Source organism: Onychomys torridus, chromosome 11 (genome assembly GCF_903995425.1).
Source record: "Onychomys torridus chromosome 11, mOncTor1.1, whole genome shotgun sequence".
NCBI lineage: Eukaryota > Metazoa > Chordata > Mammalia > Rodentia > Cricetidae > Onychomys > Onychomys torridus.
In genome coordinates this window covers 30,291,132-30,312,190 of record NC_050453.1, presented here as the reverse complement: position 1 = coordinate 30,312,190, position 21,059 = coordinate 30,291,132, and the positions used below count along the sequence as shown (strand labels likewise).

At 40.5% G+C, this 21,059-nt stretch overlaps 1 protein-coding gene across 2 annotated transcripts; it reads right to left on the bottom strand.

The window, feature by feature from the left end:
- Positions 1–1,803: 1,803 nt before the first annotated feature.
- Blzf1 (basic leucine zipper nuclear factor 1) lies at positions 1,804–21,048 on the bottom strand. 2 transcript variants are annotated; one of them, XM_036202063.1, is made up of 7 exons: positions 20,809–21,048; positions 20,060–20,138; positions 12,085–12,518; positions 10,141–10,340; positions 8,185–8,313; positions 5,584–5,803; positions 1,804–3,331 (listed from the first exon to the last, which is right to left on the bottom strand). In XM_036202063.1, the coding sequence occupies exons 2-7, from the start codon at positions 20,088–20,090 to the stop codon at positions 3,146–3,148; spliced, it is 1,200 nt and encodes a 399-aa protein (XP_036057956.1). In that variant the 5' UTR covers positions 20,091–20,138; positions 20,809–21,048; the 3' UTR covers positions 1,804–3,145. The 2 variants fall into 2 exon arrangements, with proteins under 2 accessions (XP_036057956.1, XP_036057957.1); XM_036202064.1 differs by having other exon boundaries at positions 20,836–21,048.
- Between the last annotated feature and the right edge of the window lie 11 nt (positions 21,049–21,059).

Here is a 21,059-nt window from a genome sequence, read left to right as displayed (position 1 = left end):
AAACGCTTGTGTCACTCCTCATAGCCCATCCCTGCCTGTGACCAGCCAATGTCAAGGCCTCTTGCCCCACACTTCCTCTGTGCAGATACTGTGTGCTTCCTGATTTGCCTACTCTAGAAAATTCACATAGTTAAAAACACCATCTTTTACCTGTGGCTTCTTCCACTTAGCATAGTGCTTTGGAAGCTCATCCACAATATAGCATGCATCAGTATTTAATTCCTTTTTATGAGAGAAAACATGTAACACGTCTACAGCATCTTTGTTCATTCACTCATCACTTGAGGCATTTCCATCTTTCGGGTGTGGGGAGTAGTACTGTTGCGAACATCACATGTACACAAGTACTTAAGTCTGTCTTTTCTCTTGGATGTGCTTGGATCTGCTGTGACAAGATGCAGTGTAGAGAACACTTATACAGTTTGTCAGTTCCCCACCACAGACACACCATTTTACAGTTAAGGAAAGCCCAATTTCTACATAGTCTCTCAGATACTTAATAGATTTGCATGGTCCTAATAAACAATTGTGTGTGGTTGTTGGCCATTTGCGAATCATCTTTGGGGAAATAAGTCATTCCACTATTTAAATTTTTAGTGAATTTTTTAACATATCCATTGATAATTCCACACATATATACAATGTGTTTTGATCATGTCTACCTCCCATCCAATCCCTCCAACTCATCCGGTACCCAGCTTCACTACATCACCTTCCAACTTTATGGAGTTTTTCATTTCTTATTATCAGAAAGAGATACAGGAATCCAATAGGAGTCACTTTGTAATACTTCCCACTCACTTATTATTGAAAAATATGGGTAGCGTTTAAGTTTTTAAATGCCCCTTCTTGCTCTTCTCCAGACCCTGGTACCAGTATTTGTTCTTTTGTATGTAACCTACTTCATGTAACATTTATCTAAATTAGAGCATACATCAATTGTGTTTTAGAGGTTGAATGTCTTCCTTATCATATATAGATGATTTGATTTATTTAACCACTGACTGATGTTAAGATTATATCTAACTTTTGACAACCATGAACAATACTGCTACAAAAACTGGTGTACAAGTCTATGACAAACCTCGAAATTCTCTTGGCTATCCACCTAGGAGAATGATGGGCCAGGCCACATGATGGTTGTATTTTTTGAGGAACTTCCATGCTGTCTTCAATGGCTGCTGCATTTTATACTCCTACTGGTGAAGTGCAGCAGTTCCAGGTCTCTTCCGATTTGCCTACAATTTCTCTTACTTTTTGTTAATAGCCACCCTGCTATAATAATCTTCATGAAAATGGTAACAACTACATTTCACTCATGACTGATGTTGACGATCTTCTGATGTGCTTATTTGCTATTTGTATGTGTATACAAATATTTATGTGTGTTTTAGGTAACTTTAAATAATTTTCTCATTTTTTGCAAGCATGTGTGGTACATTGTACATTGGATGTGTGCACATGTCTGTAAAGGAGAAGCTTAGGTATTGGGTGTCTTCCTTTACCACTCTCCACCTTAATGTTTGAGACAGGATTTCTCACTTAGCCTGGCGTTCAACGATTCAGCTGGAGTGACTGGCTGCTCCACGTGTGCTGGGGTTAACAGATGTGCATCACTGCACCATGTTTTATGTTAAGTGCTGGCGATCTGGACATGGGTTCTCATGGTCGTGTGGCAGTTTTCTACAGACTGCTGCATTGCATCCCTCCAGCCTCTGCCCCCTTTTCACTGGGCAGGTTTTTTTGGTTGCTGAATTAGAGTTCTTTGTATCTTCTGTCCACTTCTCAGATGTATATTTGTTCTTTTTTTTTTTTTCTCCCATTCTTGGAGCTACTGTGTACCTCAATGCATGAAGGTTTTTAACTTTGGTGAAATTTATTTTTTCATTTCTTGTGCTTTTGTTGTTATATCCAAGAAATCACAGTCAAAGCTGATGTCATGAACATTTCCATTTTCTTCTAAGAAGTTTATATTATGCAAACAGAAAGGAAAGGGCAGCGAAAACAGCTGTCAACAGTAAAAGCCACATGAAGACTGGAACCAAAGTCCATTACTCTGCAAGGAAAAGGACTACCATAAGAAGGAAATAGAGAAATTTATTGCCATTGAGAGCTATAAATATGGCTCAGATGAGTCAGATAAAAAGTAGTAGGTTTGACACTACAGTATAATTTGATTTGGCCAGACTTGCCTTCTCTAATAATTTTTAAAATTCAGTATATTTTTTGATGACAGATTTTTGTGAATATTTAAAGGTCAATAAAAAGGGCATCTTATGATACATTATACTATAATATATTCTGTAACATCTGTAAATTAATGGATTACATTTTCCCCAGGAACTCATTTTCCATCATTATATTATCAAACTAGATATTCCTGTTACAGGCACTACATGTGCCAACATGAGTCAGTAATTATGAATCTGTTTCCTTCAGGTTGTCAACTGCAACCATGCAGAAGACAGAGCACTTTGCAAAAAACAACAGCATGGGACACTTTTGTTGAACTATTTGATGTAGTTCTAAAATACCTTTTTATTTTCCTAATATATTTGTTTAGAAAGATTAATGCCTTTATCCCAGAGTTTCTGAAGGTCTCTTTAATAGCCCAAATGTGACCACAAAGGGAACGCATATCCCTTTTTCCTATACTCCAGCTATTAACTAGCCAGCATGCTCTATGAGGGAATGGCCTTTGCTGGCCCCACACTGCATGCGGCCGCTGTGCAGGGATGCAGCTTTGGCAGCAAGAAAGGAATGGGCGTGGCCACATCCAACGCATGCTGGAGTCTGCCTGCTTTTGTTTTATGCACCAAAATGAAACCTGTTTACAGTTCATATAAAATATATAACAAAAAATAATAATTTAGGGCCTAAAAGAAAGTTACAAAACCTTTTTTAGTTTTAGCACAAACACTGAACTATCTGGGAAGTACTTTGTACTTTAAATATATCTACATAGTTTCACTTTTTCTTACCCTGAGACATTTCTTAAGAAAAATAATCTGGAATCCAGCACATGAAATATCTTTGTGGATATATATTATATAAAGATGAACTGATTTTATTTCTAGCATCATAAGAAACCCAGCTCCCAAATAATGAATCTTGGGTACTCAGCACACCTCCAGAACATTACACATTAAAGAGCAATGAGTTCTCCCTTGCAATGATTGCAGCAATTGAAAGTTATATTTTCATATCTGGTATAGGGATGGAAACGTCCAATATTTTTCTTTGTAGTGAGTAATGTGGGTGGTGAAGATTCAGAAAATGGGTTGTCTGGTGAGCTTTCTGTACTGGTAACTGGATCCAAAATCCGTAGAACCTAAGGTAAAGAAGACATGTCAGATGTTAGCAGCATGCACCATAAAGCCTTGGGTTTCAATGGTACCTAACTACCTATGACTCTTCATTTTGTTTTATGTGCTATCATCAAAAATAACATCTGAATGAATACGAATTTATCCTTCTTCCAAAACACTGTACATTCAGCAATGATGCCTAGTTAGGACATTAACTACCTTTATTTTAGTAACTATGAAACCAATACTCTTTCGCAGACATCTACAGAAGGAATAAAAACAGAAAAATGAAGTTCTATGAGTTCTACCTCATATATCAATTTTCAGTTTTACCACCAAAGCACCCACTGTCTCTCTTCTCTCTTTCATTCAGTTCTTTAGAGTAAGGATCTGACCACCATTTTCTGTGGAAATGCTGCTTTTACTTATAGGAAAATAAATGGCCCTTCTTGTCTCCTTTTAAAAATTATATATAATATTTTATGCTAACAAATATGTTCATAATATGTTCATAATACTTTGTTCTCTCAAATCTTCCTCAGTCCTGGCTTTTCTTGCCTATAATCCCAGCACTCGGGAGGCAGAGGCAGGTGGATGGATCTCTGTGAGTTCAAGGACAGCCTGGTCTACAAAGCGAGTTCCAGGACAGCCTCCAAAGCTACAGAGAAACCCTGTCTCGAAAAACCAAAAACCCCCAAAAAACAAAAAAACAAAACCAGGTGGTCTTGGGTTGAAAACAACAAAACGAAACAACAACAACAACAAAAAACCCGGCATATCCAAGACGCTGCAGCTCCTGTTTAAAGCATCTTGTCATCACAGAAGAGCTACCATGCTACTTTAGGACTTCCATTTGTTAACTTTTAAAATTCAGCTTTTAGACCTTTTATTTTGATGGAACTAAGTTAAAGACAGAAGGAGTAATGTTGCTTATAAACTTTGTGAGGAAAAGAACGGTTTCTCAGTATGGCATATGCTATGACATTATGGGTCTTTAAAGTGAAAAATCAAATGCTAAGGGAATTCAGTAGGAGACTGAGATATGGCAGAAAGTCTTCTAGATTTTAGCCTTAAGATGACAGGGCAGAGATCCTGCGGCACAACATGGTGGAAGAAACGGGAGGGCATTAAAGCTGACGGAGGAAGAGTGGGGTCGAAGTTACTGTATTCATCTCTGAGAGGATAGCTCCTGCAGCAATGGGGCCGGAAGCTCATGAGGCACGCAAAGAGAAGGGCTGTGGGTCTTGTCACTTGAGGGATGTGGCAGGGTAAAGAAGCAGAAGAACAAGCAGCTCTAGACCAGGCCTGGAGCACACCCAGCATTGCACAATGAAGCAGAGAACAGAGAAGACAGGATGGCGGAGGTTAGTTAGAGAAACTGAGGCAAGAGAAGTGTTTCGTGAACAAGGGAAAAGCCAGCTACACTCCAAGGTACCGACAGTAGCTGAGTACACAGCGACATAACCTTCCCGCAAAGAAATAGTAGGAAGAGCAAACAAGGCTTCGAGCAGTTTACTTTTTAGGCACTGATCCTTTCAGTAAGTAGCTGAGCACCTACTATGTGCAACATCATACCAGTCCATGAGGAAAGATCGGAAGACATATTTTCCAGTCTTTAAGTAGTTTTAGAGAGAGAATCATACAACAACAATGTGACACAAGAGCTATCTCGATATGCATACAAAGTACACTGGACACTAAGAAAGGTGACACAATCGTTTAGGCATGTGGAAGAGCGTGCACAGAAAGAGGCATGAGCAAAGCAGTCTATCTGTGAGATGAGAAGGGGTAAGGCTGCTAGAAGAGGAAATGGAACTTGGGAAGTGACCCCTGTAAAGGGGGATGGAAAGACTGTGACAAGCCTTCTGGGCTCTAGGAAAGAGTCGGGCAGGGAGGCAAGACTGGGAGCTGTCTGATTGACATCTGTAAGACAACTCTCTGACAACAGAGGATGGGAGGCCCAGAGGCCGCAGTTAAACAACCTGAGTAAGTGACATGTAAGTACATATATATGTGTGCATTTTCTAATACTTCTGGCTGTGATGGGAAGGTGATCTTCTCCTTAGAATAGAGTAGAAACATTGGGAAATGTAAGGGTCAGAGGAGGAACCTGCTCTAAGATCACAAGCTTATTAACACAAAAAACAAACTGAGGTTCTACATTTCAAAACTCCCAATGCCAAGCAAGCACGACAGGAAGCTTTCAGGAAGGGGTCAATAAAATCTCTTAGCCATAGAACACATTCCACAGCTCACGGAAGAGAAAACATGTTACCTTTTCAGCCATTTTCTCAGCTGGGGTACTGAAGAATTCTACTGTTGCCGGAATCTTCTTTTGATTGCTAACACCAACATTTCCCAGAAGATGAGCGTGCACGGCTTCTGCCAACTTGTGGTTTGAGAGTGCCAGCCCTGCTGTGCTGTGGGGCTGTGTGGTAGGGGAGTGTGTCTGCTCTCTTCCCCACTGTAAGGAGACCAAGAGTTCCTCCAGAAACCTGCGCAGAACACATGTGAGCAATCAACACTCATAAAGACGAAATAGAAGAACCAGTAAGAGGAAGTAAGTGAGCAACACGTATTTCACAAGTCATTTAATATCTTTATCAGAGTTCAAGCCTCAGGATGGCTGGTCGCATAGGTTATAGGGCAGAAGACACTTGTTAGCTATATAACTACCTGGAAATCATGAAAACAAGTAGTGCAGTTTAATATAATCATATTTGGTTGTTGAAGTCTGAATGCTACATCAATCTCCAATATCTAGAGTTAACTTTACTTGGTCAAAATGTATAAACTATTTTCTATATTGTTGGATTTGATCCACTAACAGTCTCTATGAATTTTTACATCTATGTTCACTAAAGATAGAAGTCTATAGGTTTTTGCTTATGATCTAGTTTATCATAATGTTCACCCCCCAAAATGATTTGGAAATTGTTCTCTTTTCTTCTATGCTCTAGAAGAACTTGTGTACCATTGTGTTTCTTTCTTCCTTAGATGTTTATTAGTGGATCCATCTAGGCTAGAATTTCCTTCACTCGGCTTTTAACTACAAGTTCAACTCTTTAATGGGTTAGGGCTAGTTAACTTACATATGTTATTTTTGATGATTTATCTTAAAATTATTTGTGTGTATGTCAGGTGTGCGTACATAAGTGCAGGTGCCCACCGAGCCCAGAAGAGGGCGTCAGATCTCCTGGAGCTGAAGTTACAAGTAGCTGTAAGCTGCGCAGCATGCTTTAGTGCTGAGAACTAAAGGCAGGACCTCTGCAAGTGCAGCACACTCGGAACTGCTGTGCCATCTCCAGCCCGCCTACACCTGTTCTCAAGTAACCTTTGGTAATATGTCTTAAGTTTATCCAAATCATTGACTTGACTGGCTAGAGGTCTCAATAACATCCCCTTATTATCTTTGCTCTATCTACTCAATCTGGTGTGTGCAAGCCTTCATTCCCAGTACTTAACATGCACCATCTTTCCTCAGTGGACTGGCCAGAAATTTTCTTCTTATTTATTTATTCTTCTCTCATACAATACAACCTGACCACAGTCTCCCCTCCCTCCTCTCCTCCCAGTTCCACCACTACCCCTATCTCCACCCCCAACCCCCGACCCACGGCTCCTCTGTTTCCTCTAAGAAAAGAGCAGGCTTCCCCATGATATCAACTAGACACGGCATAACAAGATGCCGTAAGACTAGGCACAAACCCTCATATTAAGGCTGGATAAGGCAACCCGGTAGGAGGAAAAAGTCCCAATAGCAGGGAAAAGAGTCAGAGGCACCCCCACTCCCATTATTGTTAGGAGTCCCACAAAAGCCCCACTTCAGGGCTAGACATTCCTTAACTTTATCTTTTTTCAAAAAAGTTTCATCACAAAATTGTTTTAGCTATCATCATTAATACTCTCTCACTTCTGCTTAATTTGGGTTTAATTTGCTTTCTGCATTTAATTTGCATCTCGGAGTAGTAACTTAAATTACTAATAAGCCTTTTTTAATTTCCCCCCAATAAACCTCCCTTTTTATCTTTTGACAGATAGGATCTTACTACATGGCCCAGACTGGCCTGGAATTCAGGTACTTCTGCCTCAGCTTCCCGAGGGATGGGATTACAGGTATGCACCATCATGGCCAGCCTGGAACAAGCATTTCCCTTGAAACACTGCCTTAATTGCCTGTAACAAATTTCCATACTGTGATAGATTTTGCTTTATTCTTCTAATGTCCCATATAATTGATTAGTAATTATTCAATTACATAAAAGTGCAAAGACCTTTTAAGGAACACTGCCCATGTGTTTTATTATTATTATTATTATTATTATTATTATTATTATTTTATTTATTTTTTTAAAAAGATTTCAGCCTGTTAGTTCTGGAATCAAAGATATGCAGACATGTTCTAATATTGCAAAAAGACTTCAAAATCTCTCCTGTGGGAGAAACAAGTATGTTACTTGGCTTCCCAAACTATAAAAAGTCACCATAACCACACCCAGGAATTACTTTTAAATGCAGAAACAATCTCACTCACAGATCTAACAAATCTTTTCCCTATTAGGAATGTGAGATGCAGTACCACCTTTTCTGGTTTTTCGTTTTTGTTTTATTTATTTTTTTTAAGCTGAGGATCGAACCCAGGGCCTTGCACTTGTTAGGCAAGTGCTCTACCACTGAGCTAAATCCCCAACCCCACCTTTTCTGTTTTTAGGGCTCTTTCCTCTCAGGGCATCTATTTTAAAGTGTGACTTACAGTATACAGCTGGTATGTTAGGAAATGTGGCCACACTGAAACAAATAATCCAACGAAACCTTTCACAACAGCAAAACCTGCGGGAGTCAGCAGGGGAGTTGAGAATGTGAACAAGAGCCGTACTTCTGGGTCGAGGTCATTTCCTGGCGAAACTGCTCCCGTTCACTCAGGAGATCCTGGATGGCGCTCTGGGCATCTCGGTTCTGACGCTGTAGAACAACTCTGAAGTTCGTCAATTCGTCTGCCATTACCCTGAAAGAGATGAAATTTCACATACAGTTCTCCCACAGTACCAAGCACACAGAAGTTGATCGACTACTGCTCTGAATGTCAGTTTCAAAAGCTAACAACAGGATTTAACACGCTCGCTGCTCTGCAGTTCTAGCGTTTTTGTTTTTGTTTTTGTTTTTGTTTTTCTGAGCTGAGGATCGAACCGAGGGCCTTGCGCTTGCTAGGCAAGCGTTCTACCACTGAGCTAAGTCCTGAACCCAGTTCTAGCATTTTAGCTGAGAACATTTTTACATACAGAGCTTCTGAAGCAGGATAAGTTGAAATATTTTTTAAATGACAGAAAAGTACCTAACTTTTTTATATAGTGACTTAAATTATTAAATGCATGCTTCTAACTACAAAAAAACTGAAAGGAAAGGAAGTAAATTATTTTCCTCACTACTCAATTGTACTTTCAGAAAAGTACTGAAAACTTTCTATAAAACAAAGAAGTCTTCCCCTGCCAAGCAGCCTCATTCTCCTTTATAGAGCCAATAAAGTTTCTTATTTTTCCAAAACATAAATTAAATGTATTTCAACATGAATGTGTGAAAAAAATAAATATGTGGAATGTGTTTACTAGAAGGAAAAATTTATTACAAAGTTTTCTACATCTTGCTTTTTTTTTTTAACTAGAAGACAAAAGAAGGAGTATTCAACTACTAGAAAATATCATAGCTATAATACATGAAGAAATGCTAGTCTACAACTTATTCACAATCAGAAGTTCTTAAAGGACAGCTCAGAGACCTTTGGTGTTTTGTGAGAAATCTCCAGATGACTTGTTTTAAATCAGCAGTTATTAAACACATGAAGTTCTGCTGCTGCACATGGTGTCCTGGGTAGTTTACTGCAAACCCTACATGGGTTAGTTAACTAAAAGGAAGACACCACAACTCAAAAGATGCTTCCACAAAACTAGCCTGTAAACAAGCCTGTGGGGGGCATTTCCTTGATTGATGACTGATGTGGGAAGGCCCAGCCCATTGTGGGCAGTGCCACCTTTGGGCAGGTGGTCCTGGGGGTATAAGAACACAGGCTGAGAAAGTCTAGAGGAACAAGTCAACAGGCAGTATACACCCATGGCATCTTGAGTTCCTGCCCTGACTTCTCTCAGTGATGACATATGACCCGAAAGAGATGGAAGCTGGAACAAACCTCTCCCCCAGAAGCTGCCTTTGTGTGTTTCATCACAGCAGCAGAAACTTCAGACAGACAGTGTCTAAAACATGCTCTTTTTGGTGCAAAAGTTGAGGGGAGTAGGGGACAAACAGACAAGGAACCAAGACACACAGCAGATTCCCAAGGACCAGCGTGTTCAGAGGCCTGGACCATAGCCTTGTGGCTTTTTACACGTGTCAGAGTTGCCATAAAGTGAGAATGCTTTCTGTTTATCTGTGGGGAGAAGAACTTGCAAAGGTCTATACACGGATAAAAGAGCGATGAGAACAGAGCATGCTGGGTGAGAGACTACTGTCCTAGGAAGTGGGAAGGAGGTTGCTTTCTCTGGGCAGGAGGGGAGGGTCTACATCTGCCTTTTGTGACTGCAATATTTCCACATTTGATTTACAGTTGTGTTGTTTACTGCAGAAGAGTGAGTTGTAGAATGAAAGGGGGGGGGCATGTATTACCCACCTCCCTCTAAGAGACGGTGTGGCCCTCCAGAGGGGGGTGCTGCCCATTAAATAACGTATGAAGCACTCCGACAGTCTGAAGTCAGAATTTTTCCCTGTTATTTTGTTATGAGTCAAAAAAGTGACAGGCAGAACAAACAGCAGGGAAGGAGATACTATTTACAACAGAAAATACCTGCTCGCGAGGAATTTGCTTCTCCACACATCGCACTGTATTGACATCCGCTCCAGCTGTTCCGAAAGCTGGGCTGTGTTTCGACCTAGTGCTTCGTTTTCTAAAATGAGCTGGTTCTTCTCCCGGGCTAGACGTTCAAAGTGATACTGCGGGTCATCTCCAACAGAGGCCACCAGCAACTTTTTTAACTCACGATTTATCTAGGATGAAGGAAGACAACCAAGACCAAAAGCTTAAGAAATGTCACTGACTTGACTGTAACAAAATTGATGACAGAGAATCTATTTCTGTGTCCTTTGGAGCCTATTCCAATGTGTCAGGTTTTGTTGTTGTTTTGTTTTGTTTTTTGAGACAGGGTCTCTCTGTAGTTTTGGTGCCTGTCCTAGAACTCTGTAGACCAGGCTGGCCTCGAACTCACAGAGATCTGCCTGGCTCTGCCTCCCAAGTGCTGGAATTAAAGGCGTGTGCCACCACTGCCCTGCCCTGCTCAATGTGTTAGTTTTCTGTCTCTTACTTTATTATTATTCCTTAGAAGCCTGTTGGTTTTCTACTCAGAGACAGAAAAGAGGTAAATACAAATAGGGAGGGGAAGGGAGGAGGAACTGGGAAGAATAGAGGAAGGGGAAACCATAATCAGGATATATTATATGAAAAAGAAATCTATTTTCAATAAAAGAAAAAAATTAAGAAAGGAAAAATACAGGAAATAAGAAAAAGTGAACCTATATGAATAGGTATGCAGTTATATCTGGACAGTACAATTATAGGTGTTACCATTTTTATTGTCTTTCTGAATTTTCTTTTTGATCTTTTAAAAACGGTTGTGTGTGTGTGTACACATATGTGTGGAGGCCAGAGGAATATGTCTGTCTCCATCACTCTGTGACTTACTTCCTTGACACAGGGTCTGTCATGGAAACAATAGCTAGTCTGGAGGCTAGGCAGCCCTGCCTTTGTTACTGACCCCAAACCCAGCACTGATGCTAGAGGTGTGCATGGCTATGCCAGGCTTTTTACATGGGTGTTGGGGATTTGAACTCAGGTCCCCATCCTTGTACAGTCAGCATTCTTACCCACTAAGCCATCCCCTAGACCCTTCTTTCTGAATCTTCTAAAATGTTTACAAATAAATATATAACATTTTGTACTTAGAAATTAGCTAAATATATTGAATTCAAATAAAATGATTTAAATATAAATCAAATTTGGACAACAACCACTAATCACTGTGTTGTTACACACACTATCACCTTGCACAAGGATGTCAGTTTTGGGCTAGTGAGATGCTCAGTAGGTAGGGAGCTCACTATGAAGGCCTGACCACCTGATCTGAGTTTAATCCTGGGAACCAAGGTGGTTCCACGAAGTTCTTCTGACATCCACATTCGTGAAGAAGAATGCATCCTTCCCTATACAGTGCACGCGTGCACATGTGCACACACACACTAATATAAAAATGCAAAGTTTAACAGAAACAAGGGAGGGCTAAGGCAACTTTATTAAGCTGCAAAGGTTGAAGTAACACAACTGAACACTATAGATTCTTATTAACGTCTAATGAAGACACAGTAACTTATTTCACACACATCTCCCACCCCCGCAAGTATCAGGCAAAAACACTTGGAACGAATTCTTCAAACGAGGACTGCTAATAGTCAATGGCAAAGATCGACCTGGTCAGTTCATGAATGTGGCCTACTTCTCTGACCACAGGTAGTCTGGTCTACACTGCGCGAAGCGCCACTTCCACCACACTTAGAGTATCAGTCCCCACATGAACTCTACCTAGAGGCCCGATGGCAGAGCGAGAAGTTCAAGAGGAAGCTTTAGAGAAACGACAGCCTATGGTAAATGACATTTCTGAGAAAATGCCGTTTTCCAGCGTGGGATTAAAAGGTCCAGAGGTAAAGATTAGAGTTCACTGAAGCCGTGGGCTGTGCTCACCTCTGTCTGTACGCGGAGCTGGTTTGAAAGGCCTTCTTTGTCCTGAAGTAGCCTCCTTTCCGAATTCTTGAGCTTCTCTAACTGCTTCTTTGCCTCTGCGAGCTCCTTCCTCGGGTCTGTGACTACCTCTGGTTGCAGGTGGACTTCTTGGTGATGGCCCAGAGACTTGAGCTTTGTGGTTTTGGTGGGGATATCATGAGAGATGGCAGCTTTGGGAACAAATATCCTCACAGCTTCAACTTCCACTGCTTTTTCAGTAAGAATCTTTCCCAGCTGCAGAACCCCTGGGCTGTCTGAGGGAACTTTCTTACGTGGACTCTGAAGGACATGTTGATTTATGGGCTGGACTTCAGAGGTGACTTCAACAGCCTTAGGGGGCTCCTCTGTTTCCATTCCATCTCCTGCTCCTCGGATTGGGGTTGAAGTGAGGTTGCCTAATGAAGAGGTCAAGCCAAGGACAATTTACCAAAAGAAATGGTAAGAAAATGCCAAGACTACTTGTTATATGGCAGTTCCCTCCCTGACTGAAATACTCCCTTCTATAGGGAAGTGAAAGTGAACAACTCAAAACAGCTTCAGGAAGTCCCTGAAAATGACCAGATTCACTAGGCCCCTCCATTTCAATAGTAAACAATAAAGGTTGTGCAGAGGAGCCAAGACTAGAGACCAGACCAGCTGCCTGGAAGAAGCAGAAACCAGCCAGACTGCTGGGAGGAGGCTTAAAACCATTGAGGCACCTGGCCAAAACACCCTCCAACCTGCTGAGCTACTTGCAGGCTGTGCAGTGTGCTCCTGATTCCCAGCTTTTGGGGGCTGTCACCTGTGCTGGAGCATGGACCATGGGGATGCAGCTGTCTCTGAGTCATTTCTGCTCCTCTTAAGTAACCCCAAGAAAACTCATTGGTTCACCAAGGTGGACGATGGCAGTGTCCATTCTTTGGTCTGTCCTGGGCTCCCTATCTGGAGTGAGTAGGCGTGTTTGGCATCTTTCCATGAAAAGTCTTGCCAAACAACACTGCTTTGCCCTATGTTCTAAAGTATCAACAGCAAAAAGAAAGGAAGAAATTCAAGAGTAATTTCTAAAACATCATGCATCAACAAAAGATGAATAAAGACTTTCATGCTTAAGATTTCCTTAAGTTAAATGGCTTCTTTCTTAGAAAATGCAAGAGAATTTGTTTCTGGCTTCCATTTTGTAATATACTCCTAGGAAAATAACTTTCTTCTATTTATTTCTATATTGAAATACATGAAGTGGAAATAGTAACAGCCAGGCCATAGGGTGGTGATGAGCAGGAATGTAATAAGGTCAAGCTCTGATGTACTATGGACACTCAATGATGTCAAATATAACAATACATATTAGTAATATATACATATATTTGAAGGTATCTATGTCCCTCATAATAGATTAACCTGTGTTATGCTTTACACAGGGGTAGAGAAGAGCATTGTGTATGTTACACTGGAAAACTGATTAGGAAAAGTATCCCATTCTTACACCTAAAGGGTAAAAATTAAACTAGTGAAACCATTTGGGCTGTGAGACTAAACTCCCTTAAACCTCACTTTTATCATCTTTACATTATCTTTCTGGGGTCATATGCCCTGTGTGGTTTTCGATTTATTTTACATGCACTATGTTTCTAGTATGTACTGTATGCTCTAGTCAATAGATACACAAATAACAATAAATTCATAATGTACAGTAAGGACAAACAAACTAATCAGCAGCGTGATTATAATGATGAACTGAAAGAGGTCGCACACAACAAATACAGTACCAGGCAAAGAATAAAGGCCAGATATTTTGTCAGACCATACGGACCACTGTGCTTAAGATAATATCTAATATAGAAAATAGGGGACAAACACACACACACACATGCATGCACGTGCACGTTTAATACATGGGTGCTGGGACTTAGTAGTAGAGCACATGCTTAATAAAAGTGAAGTATTAATGAACAGTTTTGTGACTACACAACTTTGAATTTTTTAAAAAAAATAGACTTCTAGTTGGGTGTAATGGTGTATGCCTATAATCCCAGTACTTGGAGTCTGAGGCAAGGGCAGTTGAGTTTGAAGCCAGTCAAGACTGACAGTAAGAGCCTGTCTCAAAAAGAAAGAAAGAAAAACGGAATTGAAAAGCAGTAACAGCACGTGTGAGGTTTGGGCTAGATCTCCAGCAGCACAAAATACAGCTACAGCAACAATAACAACAAAACCAAAAACCAAACCAAACCAAAAAACACAGAAGAAATAAATATTAAGTCCTGGTGAAGATCTGTATTATCAAACAGTCTTTCAAACACACTTTACTAATCAGTACGTCTATTTCTTATATCTTTAGATATGCTTGATTTTTGGATTTTCAACACGTAACATTTAAAAGAATCCATGTAAGAATATATGTGAAATGCTGAGAACGGTGGTGGACAGAGTAGGCATTCATTAAATGTCCTTTTACTTTTGTAATTATTGTTCTTTTATGAAATCTAATAAACTTTGCCTACTGATAATGGGGAAAATGAAAGCTTACTTAGTATCATAAAATATAATTCTGACTTTCATTCTCTTATGCTAGTGTTAAAATTACATCACTGGAATATAAGACATTTCATTTCACAGATTTGTTTTTCTATTTGGTATGTGTCAATGTATTGGGAATTGAGTTATATAAAATAGAAGGTACAAAGGTATCTGGGGTTGTAAATTGTATTCTAGCTCACAAAATATATTTTATATTAGGATAAAATCATTTTAATATGCAATACAAATTGAAACAGGCTCATGGCTTTGAGACTAATTTTTGAAGTAATAAAGGAAGATTTCAGGAAGTGAGACCAGGGTTTAGTATTAAAGCATGCTGGAAAACAGCAGCACTTTACAAGGAGAATGCACCACACTCTGTACAATTAAAGAACTACTCTCGTATGGATGGATGTAGACAGGGCCTTACTATGGAGCTGAAGCTGGTCCTGAGGCTAACATGCAGCCCAGGCCAAACTTGATCTGGAGTTCTTCCTGCCTCCACCTCTTGGTACAGCATTGTGGCTGACCTGTTTTCATATTCTTAAAATTTGGTTTTAGGTTTGTCTAATTTTATCTAATGTATTTCATTTTCTTATTTGTCTTGTTTCTGGTGTTTAAGAATGCAGGATCATATATTAACTATAAATTAACAAGAACAACAATAAATTCACCACTAATGTCACACCATTCCTGTCCACTGAGGTTGACCAATAAGAAGAAGGTGTGATACTTTGGTTATGGTTCAAGTAAAAATGGATTCCTAGGCAAGTCATAACATTCATGATCTAGGAGTTTAAATACTGTTATGTAAAAGAAAAACTTAAGTAAAGGAACTTCAAACAATAGAGATTCAAGGTCAAATCACAAAATTCGTTAAAAGACAAAGAAACAATGTGTATTTGACAGATAATTCTTTAAAAAAAACCATCAAAATTCCAATTAAGAAATTCAGCCAACTTTCAATTCCAGTTTACTCTTTATTTGAACTGTCCTACTTACTTAAGAACTCATGGCTATCAGAAAGGACCAATCAGGTCTTGTTAACATGCAGCTGAGCAGGCAGAGCCAGGGCTTTGCATTTTCTTGCCTTTCATATTTTCTTACCATTCTATTTTTCCCTCTGACACACATAGAAACCTTTATTACATATGTGCTAGGCTATGCAGGGCACATTCATTAATAATTACATCCTTCAAGTTCTCAGACAAAAACCTACAGCACCAGCTCTGTAATTATGAATAGTGATGAATAAGGCAAAACCTCAATCCTTGTTCTCCATCCCTTAAAGGGAACCAACCAATATCCTGTATCATTCCGACCCTTAGACCCGTGATCATGTGTTAATCAAATTAAACAGATGTAAAGTTTATGTTTTTTTCATACTGGCTTTCCCATGGACTGATGAGATATGAAGAAACAGAAAAATCACTAGTCTAATGTGGGAGTCTGCCAGAGTCCAGCTCCAACCTGCTCTTACCTTTTTAAGGGTTCTTGGGTAGAGGAGAGAGAAATGAAGAAATATTAGGTAGGAAGATGGAAAGAAACAATTAGAAAGACAGAGACACAGGATAGCTTTGGGAGGGCCCTGGGTGAATACCCAGCCGTGCCCAGAGCTTTATTGAAAAGGGCTTTTTATAATATGCCAGGGGAAGAGGCAAAAGACGTCCCCCTTGCAAGATCAAAGCACACTGTAAAGCCAAGTGTAGACTCTTCCAAACACCTGGTAAACACACCCATGGCAAAATCATCCCCTTACGCAGTCCTGCTGGGTAGAGCAAGCTCAGATTCTCTGACCCTGATAAGGTCTCACTAGGAAGCCTCTGTGTGCCACCACAGTCTAACATTCTACATAGAGACTGGAAAACTTTTTTGGTAAAGAGCCAGAGGGGAAATATTTTAGGCTTTTGGGATGATGAGGTAAAACTGAAGACAGTCTCTAGGTACTTATATGAGAAGACAAAACCAATTTTTTTTCTCTTGATGAAAGAAACTTTGGTCAAGTAGGTAATAATAAAAACAGAATTCATTTTTACTCAGGATAATAACTGATTTACATGGGATTCAGTTACTGCTTATAATCATTAAATTGACTGCAAATTTTTGTTTTAGATTATGGAAGGAAAAAGAATATGATTTAGAGACCATCACTGAACAAATACTTCCTTTATTAATGACAGTGTAAATTTATGAGGGGTGTACTTCAAGTCACATGACTGGGCACAGAAAGAACATCAAACCCCTGAGCCAAGATAATACTAAGTTCCCAGTGCTGTTTGTGGTACAAGCTTAGGCCAGTTATGAACTTCACATCTTCCTGTCACCTGGAGCTTGGAGAATGTTGTAAGCACTACAGTATTTCAGAATAACCTATTTCTTTTCTAGACTAGACTATTGGAAACTACTTTAGTTACAGATAACTCTTCCTAGCTCATCTCACTAGCTAAAGAAATGTGCTTGGCATAAAAAAGAAAAGTAAGTGATTAATTAATGAAGTTTATTAATCTGTTAACACATACCTAATTTCATTTAAACCTTTAGTGAAAAAAAAAAACTTGGGTTTTTCCTGTATTAAATCATTAATTTAGTTCCATTACATTCTAGTCTGACAGACTCTCTGGAACACATGTAAATTAACAATAAAACGGTTAAAATGGGGATGTCACTTGGTAAATTTTAAGACAATATTCTTTTTTAGGGAGTGGGGGGCAGCTGGGATTGAAGCTAGGCCCTAGTGCATGGCAAGCAAGCAGTCTACCAGAGCTGTACCACAGCCCTCTTTTTCATTTTAATTTTGAGATAGGATCTCACTAGGTTGCCTAGGTTAGCCTTGAACTGACTCTGTAGCCCAAACAACATTGGAATTTGTGATCCTCCTGTCTCAGCCTCCCAAGCAGCTGGAATTTCAAGCCTGTGCCACCAGGCCAAGCTTTAATGTTCTTTAAATGTCACCATTATCATCTAGTAAAGTTTACTTATTTTTTTTTATTTATTTAACTTTATTTTATGTGCGTTGGTGTGAGAGTGTCAGATGCCCTGGAACTGGAGCTACAGACAGGTGTGAGCGGCCAGGTGGGTGCTGAGACTTGAACCCAGGTCCTCCGAAAGAGCAGCCAGTGCTCTTAACCTCTGAGCCATTTCTCCAGCCCAAGTTTACTTATTACTTTAGAAAAAATATGCTATAGACAATCAGCTTAATGTTTATGAAGGCGATGTCCAGACCTTACCTCTATAGGCTCTGGATACAGTTTCCTGGTCAAATGTGTGCCCACTTACGAATGATGCATATCCTCTGGACTTTTACAGTACACACCTGTGCTCTAATAGCACCGAGAAGTGCTAGTATAATTTCCAAATTCATCTGCTCATAGAACATTTTCACCCAATCTTTATGACACTATAGAATTAAAGTCGGGTAACGTTTTAGGACTTACAACTATTTAAATGTCTAAGACCTCACTATCCGGTTACTAAACTAACTGTGATGGCCACATTTTCAATGTAGAAAAGTCTATAATCTTAATGTTTTAATTAAATTGCTTATTTTAGGTTTGCCTTCGAGATGAGCCCTAGTAGTAACATCCACCCCTCCTACAATGGCAGTGCTGGCCACATGTTTGGGAGAAAGTTCTAGTGGTACACAAAGCAATCCCATTCCTCTCCTGACACAGTTAAAGAAAATGCAGGCAACTGACAACATCAAATGTAGGTATTCCTTCTCTCGGGCCATGTAGCACAAACATCTTTTTTCACTAACAAGAGCTACATTAAAGTAAGAATAGAACAAACAGTTGTATTACCTGCCTTACTAGATAATCAAGGTAAAATGAAATGATATAAAAATGCTTTTAACTCTAATCCGCATTACAAACAATAACAAAAATAATTTCATTGCCCAGGAGCCTTTCATAGCAATCATACTATATTTAGTTTTTGCTTTTGGCCAAGTGCATTAGCTGCTTTCACAATGGTTGTCATTTAATTGCTATGATTTGCCTTTCATTCCCGGTCTACTGATCTCGCCAGTCTCCCACCTGCTTATTCTAACGCTAGCCAACTCTTCCAGGGATGCAGTATGTTGTTGTACCGGTAAGTTAGATGCAGTGATCTGTCAGCATCATCTCTGCCTCCTGTTTCCTCCTATTTCACCTGCTTTTAAAGGGAAGAGTGCTGCCAGAAATGCTCCCTACAAAGTTCCCCTTCAGAGAACTGCCACTGGCAGAACTCTGGGTACCCAGGGGTACACTAATTCTGGAGTTTACTTTGGGATATGCTTTGACTCTGGCCTATATGAAATGGGAGCCGACTACAGGGGCTGGATTACAAGGAATGTGATCTAGGACAGTGACAGACTTGGAAATTGTTTCTATAAGTAATCAGATACTGAAATAAGGCAGAAGGGAGCAGAAGAGGCAGAAGGTTTACAAATATTGATACTGGGGGCTGGAGAGATGGCTCAGTGGTTAAGAGCACTTTCAAAGACCAGGGTTTGATTTCCAGCACCCACAAGATGGCTCACAATCATCTGTAACTCCAGCTCCAGGGGATCTGATGCCTTCTTTTGGGCTCTGTGTGTACCAAGCCACTTGTGGTACACATTCCTACATTCATACATACATACATTCATACATACATACAAACATACATACAAACAGGTAAAACACTCATACAAATAGATTTTAAAGAGATTTCATAGATGAAACAGAGACTCCTCTGAGAGTGAAACAAGATACAATCAGAGCAGCACTGTAAAAGGATTTGCTTCAATGCTGGAGATGTAACTGTGAGCTGGCATGTTTTGTGATTGAGCAGCTTTGTGTGTGGATAGTTCGTAACTGTTAATTTAAACCTAAAACGTCCAGAGATGTGGTTACTGTATTAGACAGGGAAGAGCTACAATGAATGCTGAAAATAAAAGTGTCATCATGAAAGTCACGGAAGAATTTCAAAAGATAGAGACCGATCACTGGCAGACTAAACATTACAGAGAGGCAAAGCGATGTGGAACTCAAAAGTGACTACTGCACACAGCACTCGCTATGGGTGGAACAGGACCCCAGATTGTCATTATGTTAAAGTTCTAGCTCCTGTGTGACCAAGGTTTGGAAACACGATCTTTATAAAGAGCTAGGATAAAGCCACTTAGGATCCACTATCACTGACATGAAGTGCCCTGAAACACAAATAATTCTCAAGGAACCTATGCCACTTAGTCGCCTGTCTAAAGGACCCCCAAAAGTCTGGGCAGGTCTTTAATCCCAGCACCTAGGAGAGGCAGGCGGATCTCTGTGAGTTAGAGGCCATCGAGTTCCAGGACAGCCAGGGCCACACAGAGAAACCCTGTCCTGAACCCGGACCCCTCCCCCCCCCCCCGCCCCGGTCCCCCAAATAAAACCCCCAAACCAAAAACCAAACAGATTATCATAAAAACAGGAACACTTACTTTTGGTTTCTAAGCTTTTAAGGGTAGCCATTTTTTTTCGTAACTAGTGACAAAGCACTCCAAGACTTTCACCGAAGACCTAGAAATGTATACATATTAATAAGTTAAAGCAATACCAATATATTCAGTTGGTGCCTCTACTTTAAAAGTTAATTGTTAATTGTTTCTGCCTTTAGTACCCACACCTAGACCACCCACGCGGCCATTCTTCATTACCCCCTTTTGACAGGCGGCACTACACATCTACTAAATATTGGAAAACCGGGCATAGGTTTACATATTATCCTCTAAAGTCTAGACTGTAGAGTTAGGTGATAAGTGGCTTCACCACAACCCCTCAAAACGGACTGTTGCCAGTATTGCATACACGGTCTAAACTTCCTGAACATCACAAATCCTTGCTCTGAAAACGTATCCCCGGACACTACCCCAGAGCACACTGAGACCGAAATGTCAGAAACTTCACTGGGGAGATGCGATGCAGAACAGGGTGTCGCGGTCTGGAAATACCGGGTGAAGGTGTGGGGAGGCACGGGTGCCGAGTTTAAAAGGCGGTGTGTGGGGAGGGGGGCAGTGGGAGCAGCATCAAGACTGTCAACCTCATTGCCCAGGGGGAGGATCCCAAGCTTGTCCCTGTCAGAAGAAACCTTCCCAGAACAATCTTTAAATCCAAAGCCAGTGGCCGCCGAGCTCCAGCCCAGACCGCCTCTCCCCACCGCGTCGGTCACCCAGCCGGCTGCAGGATTTACCCGCGATGGTCTTATTTCAGTGCTCACCGCACAGGCTCTTCACGCCCCTCAGTGGCCGGCCAACTTGTAAACTCCTCGGGCATTCGGAAGCCGACCCGCCCAGGCCTTCCGGACGCCTAACGACTGGCTCGCTCGAATCACTTCCTGTTACTCAGGGTTTCGTTTCCGGAATGCTCTTCTCGGGGAGAAGGTCTAACAGCCCGTGCTGTGTTTACAAATGTAGAAACACAGAGTCGGCTATGTGTCGACTC

What these genes read in the sequence shown, in the direction of transcription:
- Blzf1 (XM_036202063.1), bottom strand. Translation starts at nt 20,090, where the DNA reads ATGGCTACCCTTAAAAGCTTAGAAACCAAAA. An exon ending in AGCTCCGCGTACAGACAGAG is followed by an intron (nt 10,341 to 12,084) that starts GTGAGCACAGCC and finishes CCTTCATCCTAG; the next exon opens with ATAAATCGTGAGTTAAAAAA. An exon ending in CTGAGAAAATGGCTGAAAAG is followed by an intron (nt 3,332 to 5,583) that starts GTAACATGTTTT and finishes TCTTTACCTTAG; the next exon opens with GTTCTACGGATTTTGGATCC.